At 35.3% G+C, this 16459-nt stretch overlaps 1 protein-coding gene across 1 annotated transcript in view; it reads left to right on the top strand.

Annotated features, from left to right (window-relative positions):
• The first annotated feature begins 8795 nt into the window (after positions 1–8795).
• LOC131875099 (phosphomannomutase-like) overlaps positions 8796–16459 on the top strand; it is a 41787-nt gene continuing 34123 nt past the window's right edge. Inside the window, exon 1 of the mRNA XM_059219121.1 lies at positions 8796–9155. Coding sequence (XP_059075104.1) covers positions 8796–9155 — 360 coding nt within the window. The remainder of the gene's footprint in view (positions 9156–16459) is intronic.

Here is a 16459-nt window from a genome sequence, read left to right as displayed (position 1 = left end):
ACATTTCCTCGTTTACTGGTTAAGGTCCTAATTCTCAATTCACTATCCTCAATACCAGTAAGGCATTTCTAGTAGACCAAAAAGACTAAGATGACAAAATACAACATAGTAGACATCAATTTCCATCAATGACAACACAAATAACTGATCAAAGTTATCCAATCATGCAATCTCAATCTCTTCATCGCAATGTCATCACAAACAGTTCTTTATCGATTCAGTAATAATTCTTCATCTGCATCAGTTATACCAAACATCCCAATAGTTGACATCATATTTGAGCTCATCTTAATCCATTATAAGCCATTTATTTTGAATGTAAATTTTACGTAGAAATATGATGTATGCAAAAACATAAACATTTGGAATAATTAGTTGACAATGATATAAAGTTTTGATTGGATAAGAACAAGAAGGGACCAAACCCATTACATGATAACCATCAAGGAAAATGGAATGAATCTCACAAGAGTTGGATTGGGAAGAGAAAAAGAGGGGGAAAGCTTTTGACTAGAAATAGGAACCAATGAGAGATGAGGATCCCAACCCTAAGAATCTAAATTCTCTTTCACTACACTCAAAAGAGTAAGGGAAGAATGGGATTGACCTTTCCTCCTTTTATGAACTACAATCCAAGAAATGGTATCGTCTGTGACCCTAATACAATGGGAGAAAATAGGTCACCCCCCTCACACTTGGGGGTCAACAACAATGAAGGGATAAGGGATTATACTAGATGGGAGATTCTCATTGATCATAGGAGGAGGAGAAAGATGTGAGGAGGCACCCAAAGCTAGAAGAGGTGGGCACAAAATATGAGGAAACACCATAGAACTTTTTAGACATGACAGAAAAGAAGTCACACTAGGAACTTCTAGGCATGAAATAGTTGGTAGAAGGCATTTATAAAGATGTTGGGAAGATAAATCCTCATCAAAAGTAGGAAACTCATAGTCAAGTGATCTTCCTTTGCATTCTTCCACCAGGTAGTAGTTCCTTTTTTATGCAAAAGAGAGCAGTCTAAAGCCAAGTGACCAATAGCAAAGTAGAGGCAACAATGAAAGGGGAGCCCTTCATAATCCAACAACTACATCCAAGGCCTATCTCCAACCATTAGAACCACATCCCTAGTAAAGAATTTAGATGTGTTAATGTGAACTAAAATGCAAGAAAAGGTGGAATAAACCATGTGACAAGTGGAATCATCAATTTATAAATAACTCCCAACTAAGATAGTAGGACTCCTCCCAAAACTGGAGGAAAAGATTTGGCAATTTGACCAAAATTAGACACATATTAAGTGATTTGGTGAGGGTGCTCTTTCCATGCCCAATTTTTACTCAACCAAATCCCTATCCTTATAAGAAAAAAAGGATGCATTGAAGAAATCTTTGGCACAAGGGAAAATTTTGATCTTACCAAATACAATAGACTTCCAAGAAGAGAGTAATTAGTTGTTTAGATCTAGAAGAGAGGGTTAGAGGCTAGAGAAATGATACACCAAACTTCTACTTTGGTACAACTCTTCATTTTTAGCTACTTTTGCACCATAGACAATCACTAGTGAAGCCTTGCATAAGGAAGAGGCCTAAGCACATGCAGCAGGTGGGTAAAACTAGACTTGACAACTTGATAAAAGCTTCTAGTTCTAGTAGAATATTTAGATGCCAAATGTGGGATAGAGCTAGTCAGAGCCTAAGGGCCCACCTCAACAAAACTTCCTAAAGAAGGGTTGGGGATCATAGCTTCAATGGTAAGGAACTTATCTCCCAGTATTATGTAGGAGGATTTATGATTAGAGAGAGGGCCACACTTGAAGGGAAGGTCATGTAGGAAGAGAGGGGAACCATAGTTGTACTGGTGTGTGAAGAAGAGGATGTAGGGGCATCACTTGGAATAGGGGATGCACAAATCTTGATGAGTTCTTGATAATGATATAAAGTTAAAATTGGAAAGATAAATATATTTAACCATTGTGGAATTTTGTAGAAATATTGTCGATATAAATAAAATAGAATAAATAGATTTTATGAAATAATAATGTATAACATAGTTGTATTTGTTCATGAAAACATTATTCTCTATCTAAGGTTAAGTTAAGAGAACATGAATGTGTATATTCCTTGTTGTTTGAAAGTTGTGATTAATAGTTCCATTTTGTTGTAAGAAAGTGATATTCTGTCAAAATTACATGATATCATCTCAAAGGAGGAGGAATTTTGGAAACAGAGGTGGAGAGCAACCTAGCTTGTTGCTGGTGATAGGAACACCAAATTCTTCCATCTCTCTACCATGAAACGTCAGGATTCTAATAGAATCAATTACATTTTTAGGGATGGCAATAATTTTGATGCTAAGGAGAATATCAGTTGTGAGGCGGTCTAGTATTTTAATGGACTTTTATCTGTTGATACTAGACTTAGACTAGAGGCTCAATAGTGTCTTATTGATGCTATTCTTAATATTTTCAATGATGAATACAATAAAATGTTATTAGCTATCCCTTCTAGCCAAGAGATCAAAAAAAATGTTTTTTCCTTTGAAGGCAATAAGGCCCCTGGACCTAATGGTTTCCCTATTTTTTCTTTCACAAATTTTGGGATATTGTTGTTGAAGATATATGCAATATCATAAAGGAGTTGTTTGGAGCTAGAAAGATCCTTAAAGAGATAAATTTGACTTTTATTGTTCTTATTCCAAAAGTTCCTGGAGCTGACTCTTTTGATGCTTTCCATCCCATCAGTCTCTGTAACTCCTTTTACAAGATCATATCCAAAGTGCTCACCTCTATATTTCTAACTGTGCTTCCTCTTATCATCTCTTCTCAGCAGACTGGATTTGTCCCAAGAAAACAAATCCTTGATTCGATACTTATAGTGCATAAAAATATTCATTCTCTAGTTGAGTCTAAGAGACAGGGTTTCCTTCTAAAGTTGGATTTGTCAAAAGATTATGATAGTACAAACTGGGATTTTCTTCTTGAGGTTTTGGAGGCTTTTGGTTTTGGTAAGAAAGTTTAGGAGCTTATTTGGAAGCTAATATCTACAACCAACACCTCGATTTTGGTTAATGGATTGCCTTCTCAATTTTTTCAATCTTCTAGGGGCATAAGACAAGGGGACCCCATATCTCCTATTCTATTCACAATCATGGTGAAAAGTCTTGGAAGCTATTTACAAAAAATGGTTAGAGATGGTATTTTAAAGGGTCTCCATTCTTATTCTGATTCTACTATTTGTTCTCATCAATAGTTTATTGATGACATCATCTTGATGGGAACTTCTGCTATTGGAGAGGCTAGAACTTTAAAAAAATTCCTTGTTACCTATGAAGAATCCTCAGGATAGTTCATAAACAGAGTTAAATGTTCTCTCTTCTTTCTCAATACTCTTGTTGAAAGGCAGCAGAAAATTGCTAATTTATTGGGGTGCTCTATTGGAGACTTCCCTTCTATTTATTTGGGGATTCCTTTTAGGATCCTCGTCGCCATATTCTTTCTAGGCTTCTTAGGTAGAAAGATTCAACAAGAAGTTAGCTAGTTGAAAATGTGTTATCCTTAGTTAGGTTGGAAAAGTCCAATGTTGAAGGCAACTTTGTAGAACCTGCCTATCTATGTCCTTGATCTTTTCAGAATGCCCACTAAATATGCATATATCATTGATAATATCCAAAACAAGTTCTTATGGTTAGGAGTGGAAGATAAAAAGAGAATTTGATTGTCTAAAGTGAGGTATGTAAGCCTAAAAAATTAGGACGGCTTGGTTGGGTATCAGATCTTTTAATGAGGTGTCATTGGCGAAGCAGGTTTGGAGGATCTATTCAAAGAGAATGAAATGGAATACTATATTACATAAAAAATATTTAAGTCAAGTTACCTCGTTCAAATAATTCATCACATCTAATTGTTTTCCTCATGGATCCTATCTATGGAATAGTATTATTAAGGTGAGAAGCTTTGTTGCTAAAAGTGTTAGTTGGAAATTGGGTAATGGATCGAGCATCCTATTCTAGGAGGATATTTGGATTGGTAATGAGCCTCTTGTCCTCAGTTCCTCATTCAATCCTTTTAGGGAAGAATGCATTAAAATATTTGGTCACTTGGTTGAATATTATTGGAGGAATGATTGCTGGGTCAATTTGGTTCAGATTAGTCTGGAGCTACCCCTTGCAAATTCTCCTAAACTCGATCTTTGTAGTTCAATCAGATGATTTGATGGTGTGGAAAGTTGATCCTTCTAGCAATTTTTTAGCTTACTTAGCTTTTGCTATGATGTTTCTGAATTAGAGATCTTCTAGCCCTATTTGGGCAAAGGCTTGGATCAAAAACCTTACCCTTAAGGTTAATATTTTTTCCTAGATTCTCCTCCAAAACAAAATTAAGACTACTGACAACTTATGCAAGAGGGGATTTCAACTTCCCAATATTTGCATCCTCTGCATGGTAGATGTTGAATATGTTGCCCATCTTTTCATACACTGCCCCTTTCGTCAGGAAATTAGAGGGAGAATGATACAACTTTGGGATCTTTATTGGGTATTTCCTTCAACAATGACAGATTTTTTCAATTAATGGACAACTCCTAGCAATAATCAAGTTATCAAAAGACTCTGGTCCTATACCCTTCCACACCTTGTTTGGGGTATATGGAAGGAGAGGAATAACTGGATATTCAGAGACTCTGCCTTATTTGTTGAGATTGTCTCTCAGAAAATTCAAAGGGTTGTCAAGGAAAACTTTAATTGCCTTAATGGTGCCCATTTGAGACAAGAGACTCAAAGTTGTACTGACTATGATTACAAGGTTGCAAATTCTTGGAAAAATCAGGTGGACATCTCCAGGGTCTTTAAGTTCATAAGAAAACCTCATGCTAGGAATTATTGGCGTGTTCCTCCTTTGGGATGGTTCAAAATTAATTTTGATGGGACGACGAAGGGTAATCCGAGTTTGGCTGGGTGTGGGGGAGTGATCAAGGATAGTAATGGAGTTTGTATTTCAGTTGTGGCACTCCCCTTGGGTATCCAGACTAACCACATTGTTGAAGCCATAGGAGCCTATCAGGCCCTCTTGAATGCCATACAGATGAATTGTACTAAGGTATGGATTGAAGGGGACTCTAAAAATATGATCCAATGCCTCAAAAAAGATGCAAATCCCTCTTGGAATATTGCTAATTGGATAAACTTATCTCATTTAATTATCAATTCTTTCAAACAATGTCAAATTTCTCATACTTATAAAGAAAATAATAATGTGGTGGACTATTTTGCCAACATGGAGTTAAAGCCCATGAAAAGCTAATTTGGCGAAAAGGGGATAAAATGAATGATGAAGTGAGGGGGTTAATTAGGCTAGATAACCTCGCCAGTTGTGAAGTTAAGTTGTAATGATTATTGTTATGATTTCTAAATCGCCCTTGAAATTTTTTGAAATTAGAATTAATTGTGTGTGGTGTGTGAAGGACATTTCTTGGGAGAGTAGTAGTAATTGCTACTCTAGGGCCTTCTTCGCGCATGTTTTCTAGGTAAGTTTAGGATCAAAACTCATTCACAATCAGTTTGTCACCAATTTCTGGTTGAAAAATTACAGTGGTTTGGTTATTCACAGATTGTATTTTGGGCACAATGGTGGTGATAAAATGGGGGGATATTTGAAGTGTGTAGAGCCCATGGATTGTACAACACCGAAAAATAATCAAATTATTTGGTGAATTTTGGAAAAAGGTGGCTTTATTGTTTATATTGAGAAGTTATATGGGGTGAAAGCTAAGGTTACTAAAGATTTTATCAAAAACTATAAGAAGGGCTCGGTCAACCTTCTTGGTAGAGAAATTGTCATCAATGAGGACCTAATTATAGAGGTCACTGGGCTCTCTACTGATGGTGCCAAGTTCTATAAAGAGGAAATTCTATGAGAATGTGGTTAAACTCTTCCCTAAGGAAGAGAAGGAGAGGAAAATTTTGGTGAGAGATAGGACTACTAGCTACAACACTATGAAGATCAAATCCATATGGGGTGTTGTCCTGAAGGTGATCATGGAGTATATCACTCTTGATGGGAGGTACACCAGAGCCTTTGCCTACCATTTTTCTCTCCTAAACCAATTTCTACATAAGGTGAGAATTTCATTCCCCTTTTTTCTTGCTATAGCTTTGAATACCAGCATTGTTGATCACAAGAAGGATCCTGTTAAAAACCGTGTTGTGCATGAAGGTCTCATCCTTCTTATTTTTTATCATGTAAAATCTCTTTCTCTTATGACCCCCCCCCCCCCCCCCATGAGGTTAATTCTAATATGGAGGACTCTCACTCTTTGGAGGATGAGTTCCATACTGAGACTAAGGATAAGGAATTCATTCCCTCTTCGGCCACTCCTAAAAATAAGGGGAAAGCTAGTGCTATCAAGAGCCCTAAATCTAAAAACCCTCGCAGATCTTGCTCCCCCCTATTCATTAGATTGATCCTAACCTTGTTGATGCTTCGATTGAAAATCTTCACAGCTAGGGTAAGATTCCTTCTCCCTCTTCTTCTAGTGAGTCCCTTCCTGATCAGAACCTTGAGAAACGTTGAGTTCTCTAGAACCTTCTTCGCATTTTCTCTATTCTGATAATGAATCTGTTAATGATGTTCTTGCCCTGGCCAAAAATGGAGTTGTGCATACTTTTAATATTTTAAATGGATTTTTCATGAGATTAAGGACATCCAGCTTAAACAAAGAGCTGGCAGCAACAGTTTGGAAATTGTCAAAGATAAAGTCAAGCAAATGGAGAAAGTGTATGTGTCAGATGAGATGACCCCCAAGTCTAAGAAGGATATGGCCTATGTCATAAAATGCCTTAAAATTACTATGGAGGCTTTTGACAATTTCAAGAAGGGCTATGAAGCCAGGATGGAAACTCTAGAAAATGAAAATGCTAAAATTAAGGAATCCATCAAGATGGTTGTAAATACTAGTTGTGGGGTGATTGGTTCCACTGTGGAAAGCTTTAAGAATATGATCAGTAGCTTTTAAGAGTATTTATAGTTGAAGGAAGTGGTGGATGTGGAAGCTAATATTGAACATGATACTTCTTCGAGACCCAGCAAAAGGACCAAAGGTACATTGAAGAGAAAGGCAGTTGGACCTCCTGCCGACTTTCAGAAGCTCAATATCACTGACACAATGATTGCGATTGAAAAAGAAATGGAACAGTCCATGAAATTGTTGGACTAGGGTTATTTTTTTGGTGTTGGTTCTCTGCTGGCTCTTCTATGTCTTGTGTTTTTTACTTTCTCTTGTTTTTGTTTAGTGCTTTGTCTGTTTTTTGCCCCTTTGATGTAATGTGGTTGATTTCTATTATGGGGTTGTTCAATTTTTGTGCTCATTGTTGGCTTAATTTCTTGTTAAGACTTCACTGAGCTTTGATTTTGTTAAAGGGTTTCATGTCCCTTCAAAACTTGGTTTTGCCTTAATCAAAAACATTTTATATATAATCAAATATTTATATATTTTTATTATAAAATTAACTAATCTTGTAATATGTTTGAAAAATAGAAAATAAAAAAGTATGCAATACATTTACATTTGTATATGTACCAACACGTGATATTCATTTGATAATGATTTTAATTGAAAAAATATTCTAATGTATATATAAATATATATTAATATTTATTATTAACATTTAACAATAATGGATGGGAGGATGGTTGTGATGACATGCAGGTATTACGCAAGCTAGGGCTTTGATTCCCTAGTTGTGCTTTCCCATCATTTCTTAACATTGTGTGTGGGATGTGTAGGGACATTTTGATTGTTGTTCATAAGTAAGGGTTTTAGTGGGTGTTGTGGTAGTTTTGGCTTGGATTCATGAGGAGTTGAGGTTGGGGTGAGTGTGGGGGTTTCTTTGTTGCACAGAGGAAAAGTGAGTTGTGAGGAGTTGTTTGGAGTTTGTTGCTAGTTTCTGGAGTCTTTTTGATACTTTTTTGGCATGTGGTTTTTGTTTATGTACGTGGAATGTTGTGTGGTAAAATTTTATTAGGTAGGAGAGAGTTGTTTTTGGAGGATTTTTTTTCTCCTTTTGGTAATCTTTTTTGTGGTAGTGGTGCTTGGGTATTCCCTAAGTATATCATTTTCTAGGATTCTGGTAAGGGAAAATCCATCCTTTCTAGTGCATGCAAAGATGGGGGATAGTTTGAATAAAATTTTGAATAGTGAGGGCTCTTCTTGGAATGGGAGGATTAGAATACCAAAATTGAATGGTTATGTGGTGTAGAGACATGATTTCCCACTCTTAGTGATTTAACTAGAGTTTATCATAGAGGATGCTAATTATGTGATCAATCATGCACTTATATATAACTTTATAGGTTTGTGAGCTTCTAACTTGTGTCTAGAATCATGGGTTCCTCAAAAAGGTAATCTTGTAGGGGATATAGAGGCTATATTGGTGGCAAAAAAAAAAATGGTTACATTCTCATGCTCGATGGATAGAAATAGGTCCTCTAAGAGGGGGCCTTAATTTTACAACCAAGTGGACCTTTTCATCAAACCTTGGCATACAAGCTTTAATTTAAATGAAGAGATTCCTTCAAGGGTTCATATATGGGTTGATCTCCTAAGACTCCCTTTGTAGTTTTGAAGGAACAACCTTTTCCATATGATTTTTCTCTTGCTTGAGAAGCTAGTAGACCCATCACAACATATGGTAGATAAAAGGTAATCTCTTATGCCCAAGTTTGCATTGAAATTAATTTGAATAGTATGTTGCTAGATTTAATGAATATTTGTCTTGGGTTCTCTTCTTGGACTTAGAATATGGATTATGAAGCTCTTCCATTTTGGTGTCGTATATGTCATGAATATGGTCATTTGCAGAGAAAGTTCCCAAGATTAAACCAATTAGTCAATTTAACTAAGATTCCTTATCAACCTATCCCTAAGGATGATAAAGGGAAAGCTACTTTGTTAGAAGGAATTACATACAAGAAGGATTTAATTTTTACAAAACTTCATAATAATAACAAAGACCAAAAGAGAACCCTCAAGGATAGACAAGAAGATGGGATCTTAAATCAATTTGATGCATTGGAATATGGGGTTCAAGAGGATGGGGTTCCAATAGGTTTTATTTCTAGTGTTGGTTCTTTGGGTGAGGATCACACAAGTATTAGAGAGGTAAGTAGCCATAACTTTTTACAAGTTGATATCTAAGAGGAATAGATGGAAACAAATAAAACTATTGTGAATTTTGGCGAGTTGGAACTTTGGGGTATTATATAGTTTAAGGATGGTCTATTTTTGGCTACTTTTGCTCCTCATTAAAAGAAGCAATTGTTTAGATATTGGAAAAGGTAATGGAGTTTCAAATGAATTAGGATTGTAGCAAAAGACCTTTAAAAAGTGGTTTCCAGAGAAGGCCCCTAAGGTGGGACAGAAGAAGGATCAGGAGAAAGTGAAATTGACTGGTGATACATTGTCAGAATCTAGATCAGTGAAAACCATTGATTTTTACTTCTCTCACTCACAAAAATTATTTGTCTCTCTTGGAAAGTAAGGGGTATGAATAAAATCACTAGAAAAAAGGCTATTAAAGAGTTTATTGGTATCCATGCTCCTAATGTTGTGTTCATATAGGAAACTAAACTATCGATGGATGACATGCTAAGTAGAGCTTCTAGAATTTGGTCCCACAAAAAAATATTAATGCATTAGAGCTTAAGATAATTCAGGTGGGGTGACTTTCTTTTGGGATCTATTTCAATGACCGCTTCTAGTTTGGATTTGGGTGAAACCATTCATTTCACCAATGTTTATGCTCATATTGATATTCTTGGAATGATCCTGCTTTGGTCTCATGTTTGATGTGTTCGGTCCCTAGCCCCTTATCTTCCTTGGATCCTTATTGGAGAATTCAATGATGTTTGTAGTTGTTAGAGAAAGGGGTGGTATGGTCAAACTTGAGCCTTATGTTGATATCCTAAGGGATAATATAGATTTATTGAATTTGATAGATATAAAGCCTAATAATGGTCTGTTTAAATAGAATAATAAAAGATGTGAAGAAGATATTATTTTAGAGAGGTTAGATAGATTTCTAGTTTCTTGTTACTAGTTAGGGATAATTGGGTCGCCAATTAAGAGATGTTATATTGGAGGGAATCTAACCATTGGCTGATGAAATTGCCTGCTAATTCTTTCAAAGAATTAAAAAATCCCTCCTTTACGTTTCAACTTATGTGGCTTAGGGACTTTTCTATTCAAGATTTTATTATTGATTGGTAGTGTATGGGGAGACCTATGTATGGCATGAAAATGTACTCCTTTGTTTAAAGGTTGCAATTTGTGAAGTAAAAGATTAAAAGGTGGAACAAGAAATGCTTTGGCAACCACTTTGTGGCTTAACTAAATGGTCAAAATTGTTTGGATACCATTACCTACCAGATTAGAGATCATATTCTAACTAATTAAAGCTGTACAAAAGAGTCTATGACTATGAAGGAGCTAGATGAATGGGAGTTGTGGGGAAGAGGATAGAAAGATTACCTTTTTATTAGAACTCTATTAAAGGTAAAAGAATGGAAATATAATTACTTCTCTTAGGTCTTATGAGGGGCTTCAAATTTCTTCCTCTAGGGAGATGTTGAAGGAGGCTTCATTTCTTTTTAAGCTTTTTTTTTTGGAGGATTCTCCTCCTACTAGAGATTATGAAATCTCTATTATTGATCACATCCCATCTCCTATTTCTCACAAGATAAATGGAGATCTTAGTAGACCCATTTTTTTGATTGAAATGGAAGAGGTTGTATTCCAGATGAAGAAAAGAAAAGATTCTAGCCTGGATGGTTTTCCAATAGAATTTTACTAGGTGTTTTAGGAGACTATCAAAGTGGATCTTTTGGAGGTAGTGCAATAATCACAAAGAAATAAATAGATGCTAAGAGCCATAAATTTTGCATTCCTTTCTCTTATTCATAAAAGAGAAGGGAAAAAATCTTTGGACTTCTTTAGACCTATAGCTCTATATAATATGGTCTATAAAATAATTACTAATTTGATTGCAAAGAGGCTCAAGTCGTGGCTTAATAGATTGATTTTTGACGAGCAAGGAAAATTTTTTGTTGGTGGGCACATTTTGGATGGGATTTTGGTAGCTTCTGAGGCTATTCATTCTATGTCAATCTCTAAGGAGAAGGCTACGTTCATTAATTTGTATATAGCCAAAACATATGACTATTAAGTGGGTTATTCTGCAAAGGTGCTTTTAGCTTTTGGATCCCGTAAGGATTGGGTGAAGTGGGTCATGTGTTGTGTCACTTCTTTTTTATTAGTTGTTCTTATCAATAGTGATCCTTTAGAGTTATTTAGCATTTCTAGAGGCCTTTGACAAGGAGAGCCCTTATATACCTATCTATTCATTTTAATGATTGAAAGGTTGGGACTATTATTTAAAGCTAGGTTGAATCAAGGTTTGATTCAGGGATAGAGTTGGTGCAATAACTTGACTCCTCCCTCCCACCTATAGTATGCGGATAATATGACTCTGATCGGTCTTGCTAGAATCAATGAAGTGGTAAGATTAAGGAAGACTCTAGATATCTACTTAAATACCTCTAGGAAATAGATTAATAAGTCTTCTATTTTCTTCTTCAATAGTCCTCATCTTATTCAGATTAGGATTTCTTTCATTCTTATATTCCAGAAAGGAACTCTTCATTTTGTCTATATTGGCATTTCCATTGTTGTGAGTTCCTTTCCTATGAGATTTTTGTAGGAGATGTTAGTTAAGTTTCATAGGAGGGTTGGCCATTAGACTTGTAGGTGGCTCTAGACTATTGGGAGAGTGATGCTTTTGAATTATCCCTTCATATTTATAAGTTCTTTGTGTAGATTTATTCATTGAATTTCATTAAGGAATCCAATGGTCTCTCTTGACAATTCTTGCGGGCGGGAAATTTTCTTTCATCAAAGTGGAGTTTTGTTAAGTGGGAGTCTGTTTGCGGGCTAAAGAAGGAGGGGGGTCTTAGCTTCATCTGATGGGCCTTAGTGGTTAGGTCTTGGCTACTAAGTTGTTTTAGAGGTGGTGTATTAACCAGGATTGAGATTGCACTAAAATTATAACTTATAAGTACTTGAGGGGAGTGGACAATAACTATGTTCCTCAGTGCAACCTAGTTGGCAAGGGTTATATAATTTGGGATACTCCTAAAGGGGTTCTAACTTAATTTAGTAGGGACTTTTATGGATCTATAATAGGGGATTTGATGTTATTTTTTGGTATGATTCTTGGGATGGCCACCCCCTATCATATAAATGTTCTCATAGCTACAATCCCCATGCAACAATTTTTTAGAAGCTGGGTAGAGTATGGTCAAATATTTCAAAGCAATTCAATCCTTGGGTTAGGCACGGGGGCTTCACTAGCTAGGAAATATTATATCACGTGCATTCATATTGGGGGTTTCAATATCCCAAAAATAAGGGTACAATATATTGCCTATTGGTGAAAATAGGGAAGTTTTTAATTCAGACTATAAAAAAGCAATATTTGGTGAAAATAGGGGGATTTTAATTCAACCTATGCATTGGGAGGGGGTGACAAAAAAGGAGTTTAGGGAAATGTTTTTTGAAAATAGGGAGAAACTTTAGTATGCCATTAATGCATGTGCTATAACCTAGGTTCACTAAGTGAAGCCCCCATGGGGTTATATGGAGCTATATAGATGGAAGGATCCCTAAGAGTGGCCACTAGGGGGTTTAGAGGTAGATTGACAAGAGCTTGCTAGGATTTTGGTCGAAAGAGTTTGCGATTCTTTGTAGGAAAGGGATGTTCTTACCTAGGGTCCTAATTTGAAAGGAAATTTATCATTTGCTTCAAGCTAGCTTGAATGGGATACGTATACTTATGGGAGGGTTGGCATTCCTTGGTGAAAATAGGTGTGGAATAAATATGATTGGCCTAAATGTAGTTTCTCATTGTAGCTAGTGGTGTAGAATAGATTCCTTACTTGGGAGAATTTACAGAAAAGAGGCTTCCATGGTTCTTTTTGTTTTCTTTACAAAAAGAGTGAGTAATTCTCCTCACATATCTTTTTTCAAGGTTTCTTCTCTAGAGATATTTGGCATGTATGGTGGGAGGATTGGAGTTGGGCTTGTGTTTATGACTCATCTCTAGTTGAGTTTTGGAGTAATCTGGGAAGGCCTCCTACATAGACTTCCTTTCTTCATTTGGCTTGGGAAATTGGTCCCACTTTCATTATTTAGCGACTTTAGTTGGAAGGAAATCAAAGGAGTTTTTTGGACAAGAAAATGACAGTGCATCAATTGTGGTGGGCAATTATTTGTATGCTACATGAGACAATATCTACAAAGTGTGATCTTTCTATTATTATAGATCATAATGATCTGGTTGTAATCAAGAATTTGAACCTTGTTGGGGAAGGTCATAGAACTTTTAAGCCAATGATATGTTGACTTTCTAAAAGGAAGATTCAATGGGAAGGTAAATGGCTTCCTCCTCCTTTTGGAATCCTAAAGATTAACATTGATGGCTCTTCTAGAGGGGATCTTGGGCATGTTGGGATAGGAAGTATTGGGAGAGATTTCTTTGGGATTGTCTTGTTTCTCTTTTCTACTTAGCAAGTCAATAATTTCATGGAAGTTCTTGTTATTCTTTTAGCTTTGGAAAGAGGTTGTGCCCTAGGTTAGAGAAAGATTATTTGTGAGCTGGATTCATGAGTTGTGGATATGCTAAATGAGAAAAGGGTGGATAGTGTGAATCAACAATTAGCCTTGGTGGCCATGTTGATTCTTCATCTCAATCTTTTTTTAAACCCTATTTCCTTATATCCCATATTTAGGGAGTGGAACATGGTGGTTGATGGTTTGGCTAAATGGGTCTCTCAACATCCGAATACATCTCTCCCAAGAAGATTCTCAAACTTTAGAGAAGTTAGCTATGGAGGACATGACAGGTTGATTGGTGACCCATTTGGGGTTTCCCTTTGTATGGTTGTTTGGTTGTTTGCAATTTGTTCCTTGTTGAGATTGGTTCTTTTCTTTCTCTATAGTGGTTCTTTATGATTAATAAATTTTTACCCCTTTTTCAAAAAAAAAAAACATTTAACAATAACATTCATTATAAATATATATTCATATATAAACAAAAGAAATATGAATACAATTTCATATAAAATTTTTAATTTAACAAAATTAAATAAACAAAAATTATTAAAAATAAATTGAGTTTGGAGGGATGATACACCTCCCCTTTGGAAGAGTGGCTTTCATGGGGTTGTGATTCTTAGCAAAGTCATGACCTCTATAAGAGGACAAAACTGGAGAGGTTTTAACTCTTTTTCAAGTAAACAATTTTTTTAAAAGAAAAAATGATATTTATAAATATGATATATGAATTAAAAAGAAAATTAACAATATACTCTTACATTTTTTTCACAACTCAGTGTGTAGTCAATCCACCATTTTACACATTTTGAAGGTATTTTCATATGTATTCTCTTTTCTAGGTAGTACTATCTTTCTATTTATCTCATTAATCCTACATGATCTCATACACAATGATTAACCTTAGATTCCTCTTTTGTTGCAAAAACAAATAAAAATTTGAGAAATAGAATTAAAATTTAAGAACATTTCATGGCATGAGGAAGAACCACATATTAATAGAAGTGATGAAGGATCTTCAATTTGAATGAGAGGTGCCAAAAACCTCCTCCATTTTATGCACTTTTTCTTTTCTTTTCTCTTGAACCCTTCAACTCCAAGAAAAAGGGAGTATGAAATAATGTAATATCTATTATATGGAAGCATCTTCACGGTTTAGAGTTCATTGGAATACACTAGATATAAGGGTTAACTTTTAATTCCACTCAAAGATCAAGATTAGAAGTTCAATCTATTAAGGAATTAATATTTTATTTCTTTTTTCTTTGGTTTAATTTAAGTTAAAATTATTTAATTAAAGTAGGAATTAAAATATGGATTCATGATCTCATAATTTAAGTCATTGTTTTTTAATTTAGTTTTGAAATAACGAAATTAAGTGCAATTCATCATTATCTTATAAATTTAAAATTTAATTGACAACAAAATGTTATCTCTAAATTAATATAATTTCTTAATTATAAACGGTGCTATAATTCTATTTAAATAAGATCCATTGTTTAGTATCAATGTTTATCATGTCAATGGGATAAATTTATTTTCAATCTTAACTACTAACATCAATCCCCAATTGTAAATTGTTTAGCATTATATCTCGAACTTCAAGAGGAATCTTTTATTACTCTTTACGACACCCATATTTTGTTGGAAATTGACACTCAATTGGTTGGTTTCAATATGTTGTCATTGAAGGCAACATGGCAACTTATTCCGGCTTCATATTTTTGGTTAGTTGTGTACCGACAAGCACTTCACAGAATACTTCACCGACACCGGCACAGGCACTGATAGGTTGGATAGATTTCTTTGATTACCGAAAATACAGGCCGACATGGTTTAGAATTAGGTTATCGGTATTGGAGGCCAACATCTTTTGGAGCAGGCCTTGGCAATTATTTTTGATATTCATGTATTTATGTTATTGTGCCGACATGTATATTCATATTGTAATTATCTTTGTAAGCTAACATAAGGCATGATGAATTGTAAAGGGTATATAGGTTAGTTGGTTAGATCATTTTGATAAATGGATGGATAGGAGAATAGGATAATGTTATGTAATGCGAAACATATGAGAGAGATCATGTATGTGAGGATATTTATGTAAGGGATATTCCGGTAAGGGTTTAGGGTTTCATACTGAAACAGATAGAGCTTAACCATAACTGTATTCAAGCATAAAAGATGATATCTTAGGAGTTCAATCATTTCTCTGGATTGTAGTCTGGATTTGTATGTAGTCAGTGAGGCTCCCTTTTGTGATTGAGCAGTGTGCTCTAGGCTATAAGCCTTCCTGCAAGTGTAGGCCCCTATATTTTGTAATCTCTTCATATGGCCAGTGGATTGGTATTGTGGGTCACAAATCCCACCATGGTTTTTCCTCTTTGAGGTTTTCCATGTATAATTATGTGTGTTATGGTATTCATTTATGTGATTGGCTTATTGGTTTCTTTACTTCTTTCAGTTCTATATGTATCGATATACCAGTTGGTGTATGCATGTTTAAATAAGGTAACACTGATTCACCCCCCCCTCTCAGTGTTCTTGGATTCCAATGATTGGTATCAGAGCCTTGTGCCTCAAAGGAAGTTTAACAACTTGAGGAAGATCTAGAATCCAGAATCCATGGATATGAGTTTGAAGAAGCAACTTGAGGTGGCACTTGAAGATTATGATGTTGAAAGTATGAAGAAAATGAATCTACAAGATGAGTTGAATTCTGCTCAGGAGTTCATTCTTGTCCTACGGGAGAGACTGTCATTTGTTCAGGCTAGGAGGAAGGAATTTTTGCAGAATAA

This window comes from Cryptomeria japonica, chromosome 4, assembly GCF_030272615.1.
Source record: "Cryptomeria japonica chromosome 4, Sugi_1.0, whole genome shotgun sequence".
Classification (NCBI taxonomy): domain Eukaryota; kingdom Viridiplantae; phylum Streptophyta; class Pinopsida; order Cupressales; family Cupressaceae; genus Cryptomeria; species Cryptomeria japonica.
This window is presented reverse-complemented; position numbering and strand designations above follow the sequence as displayed.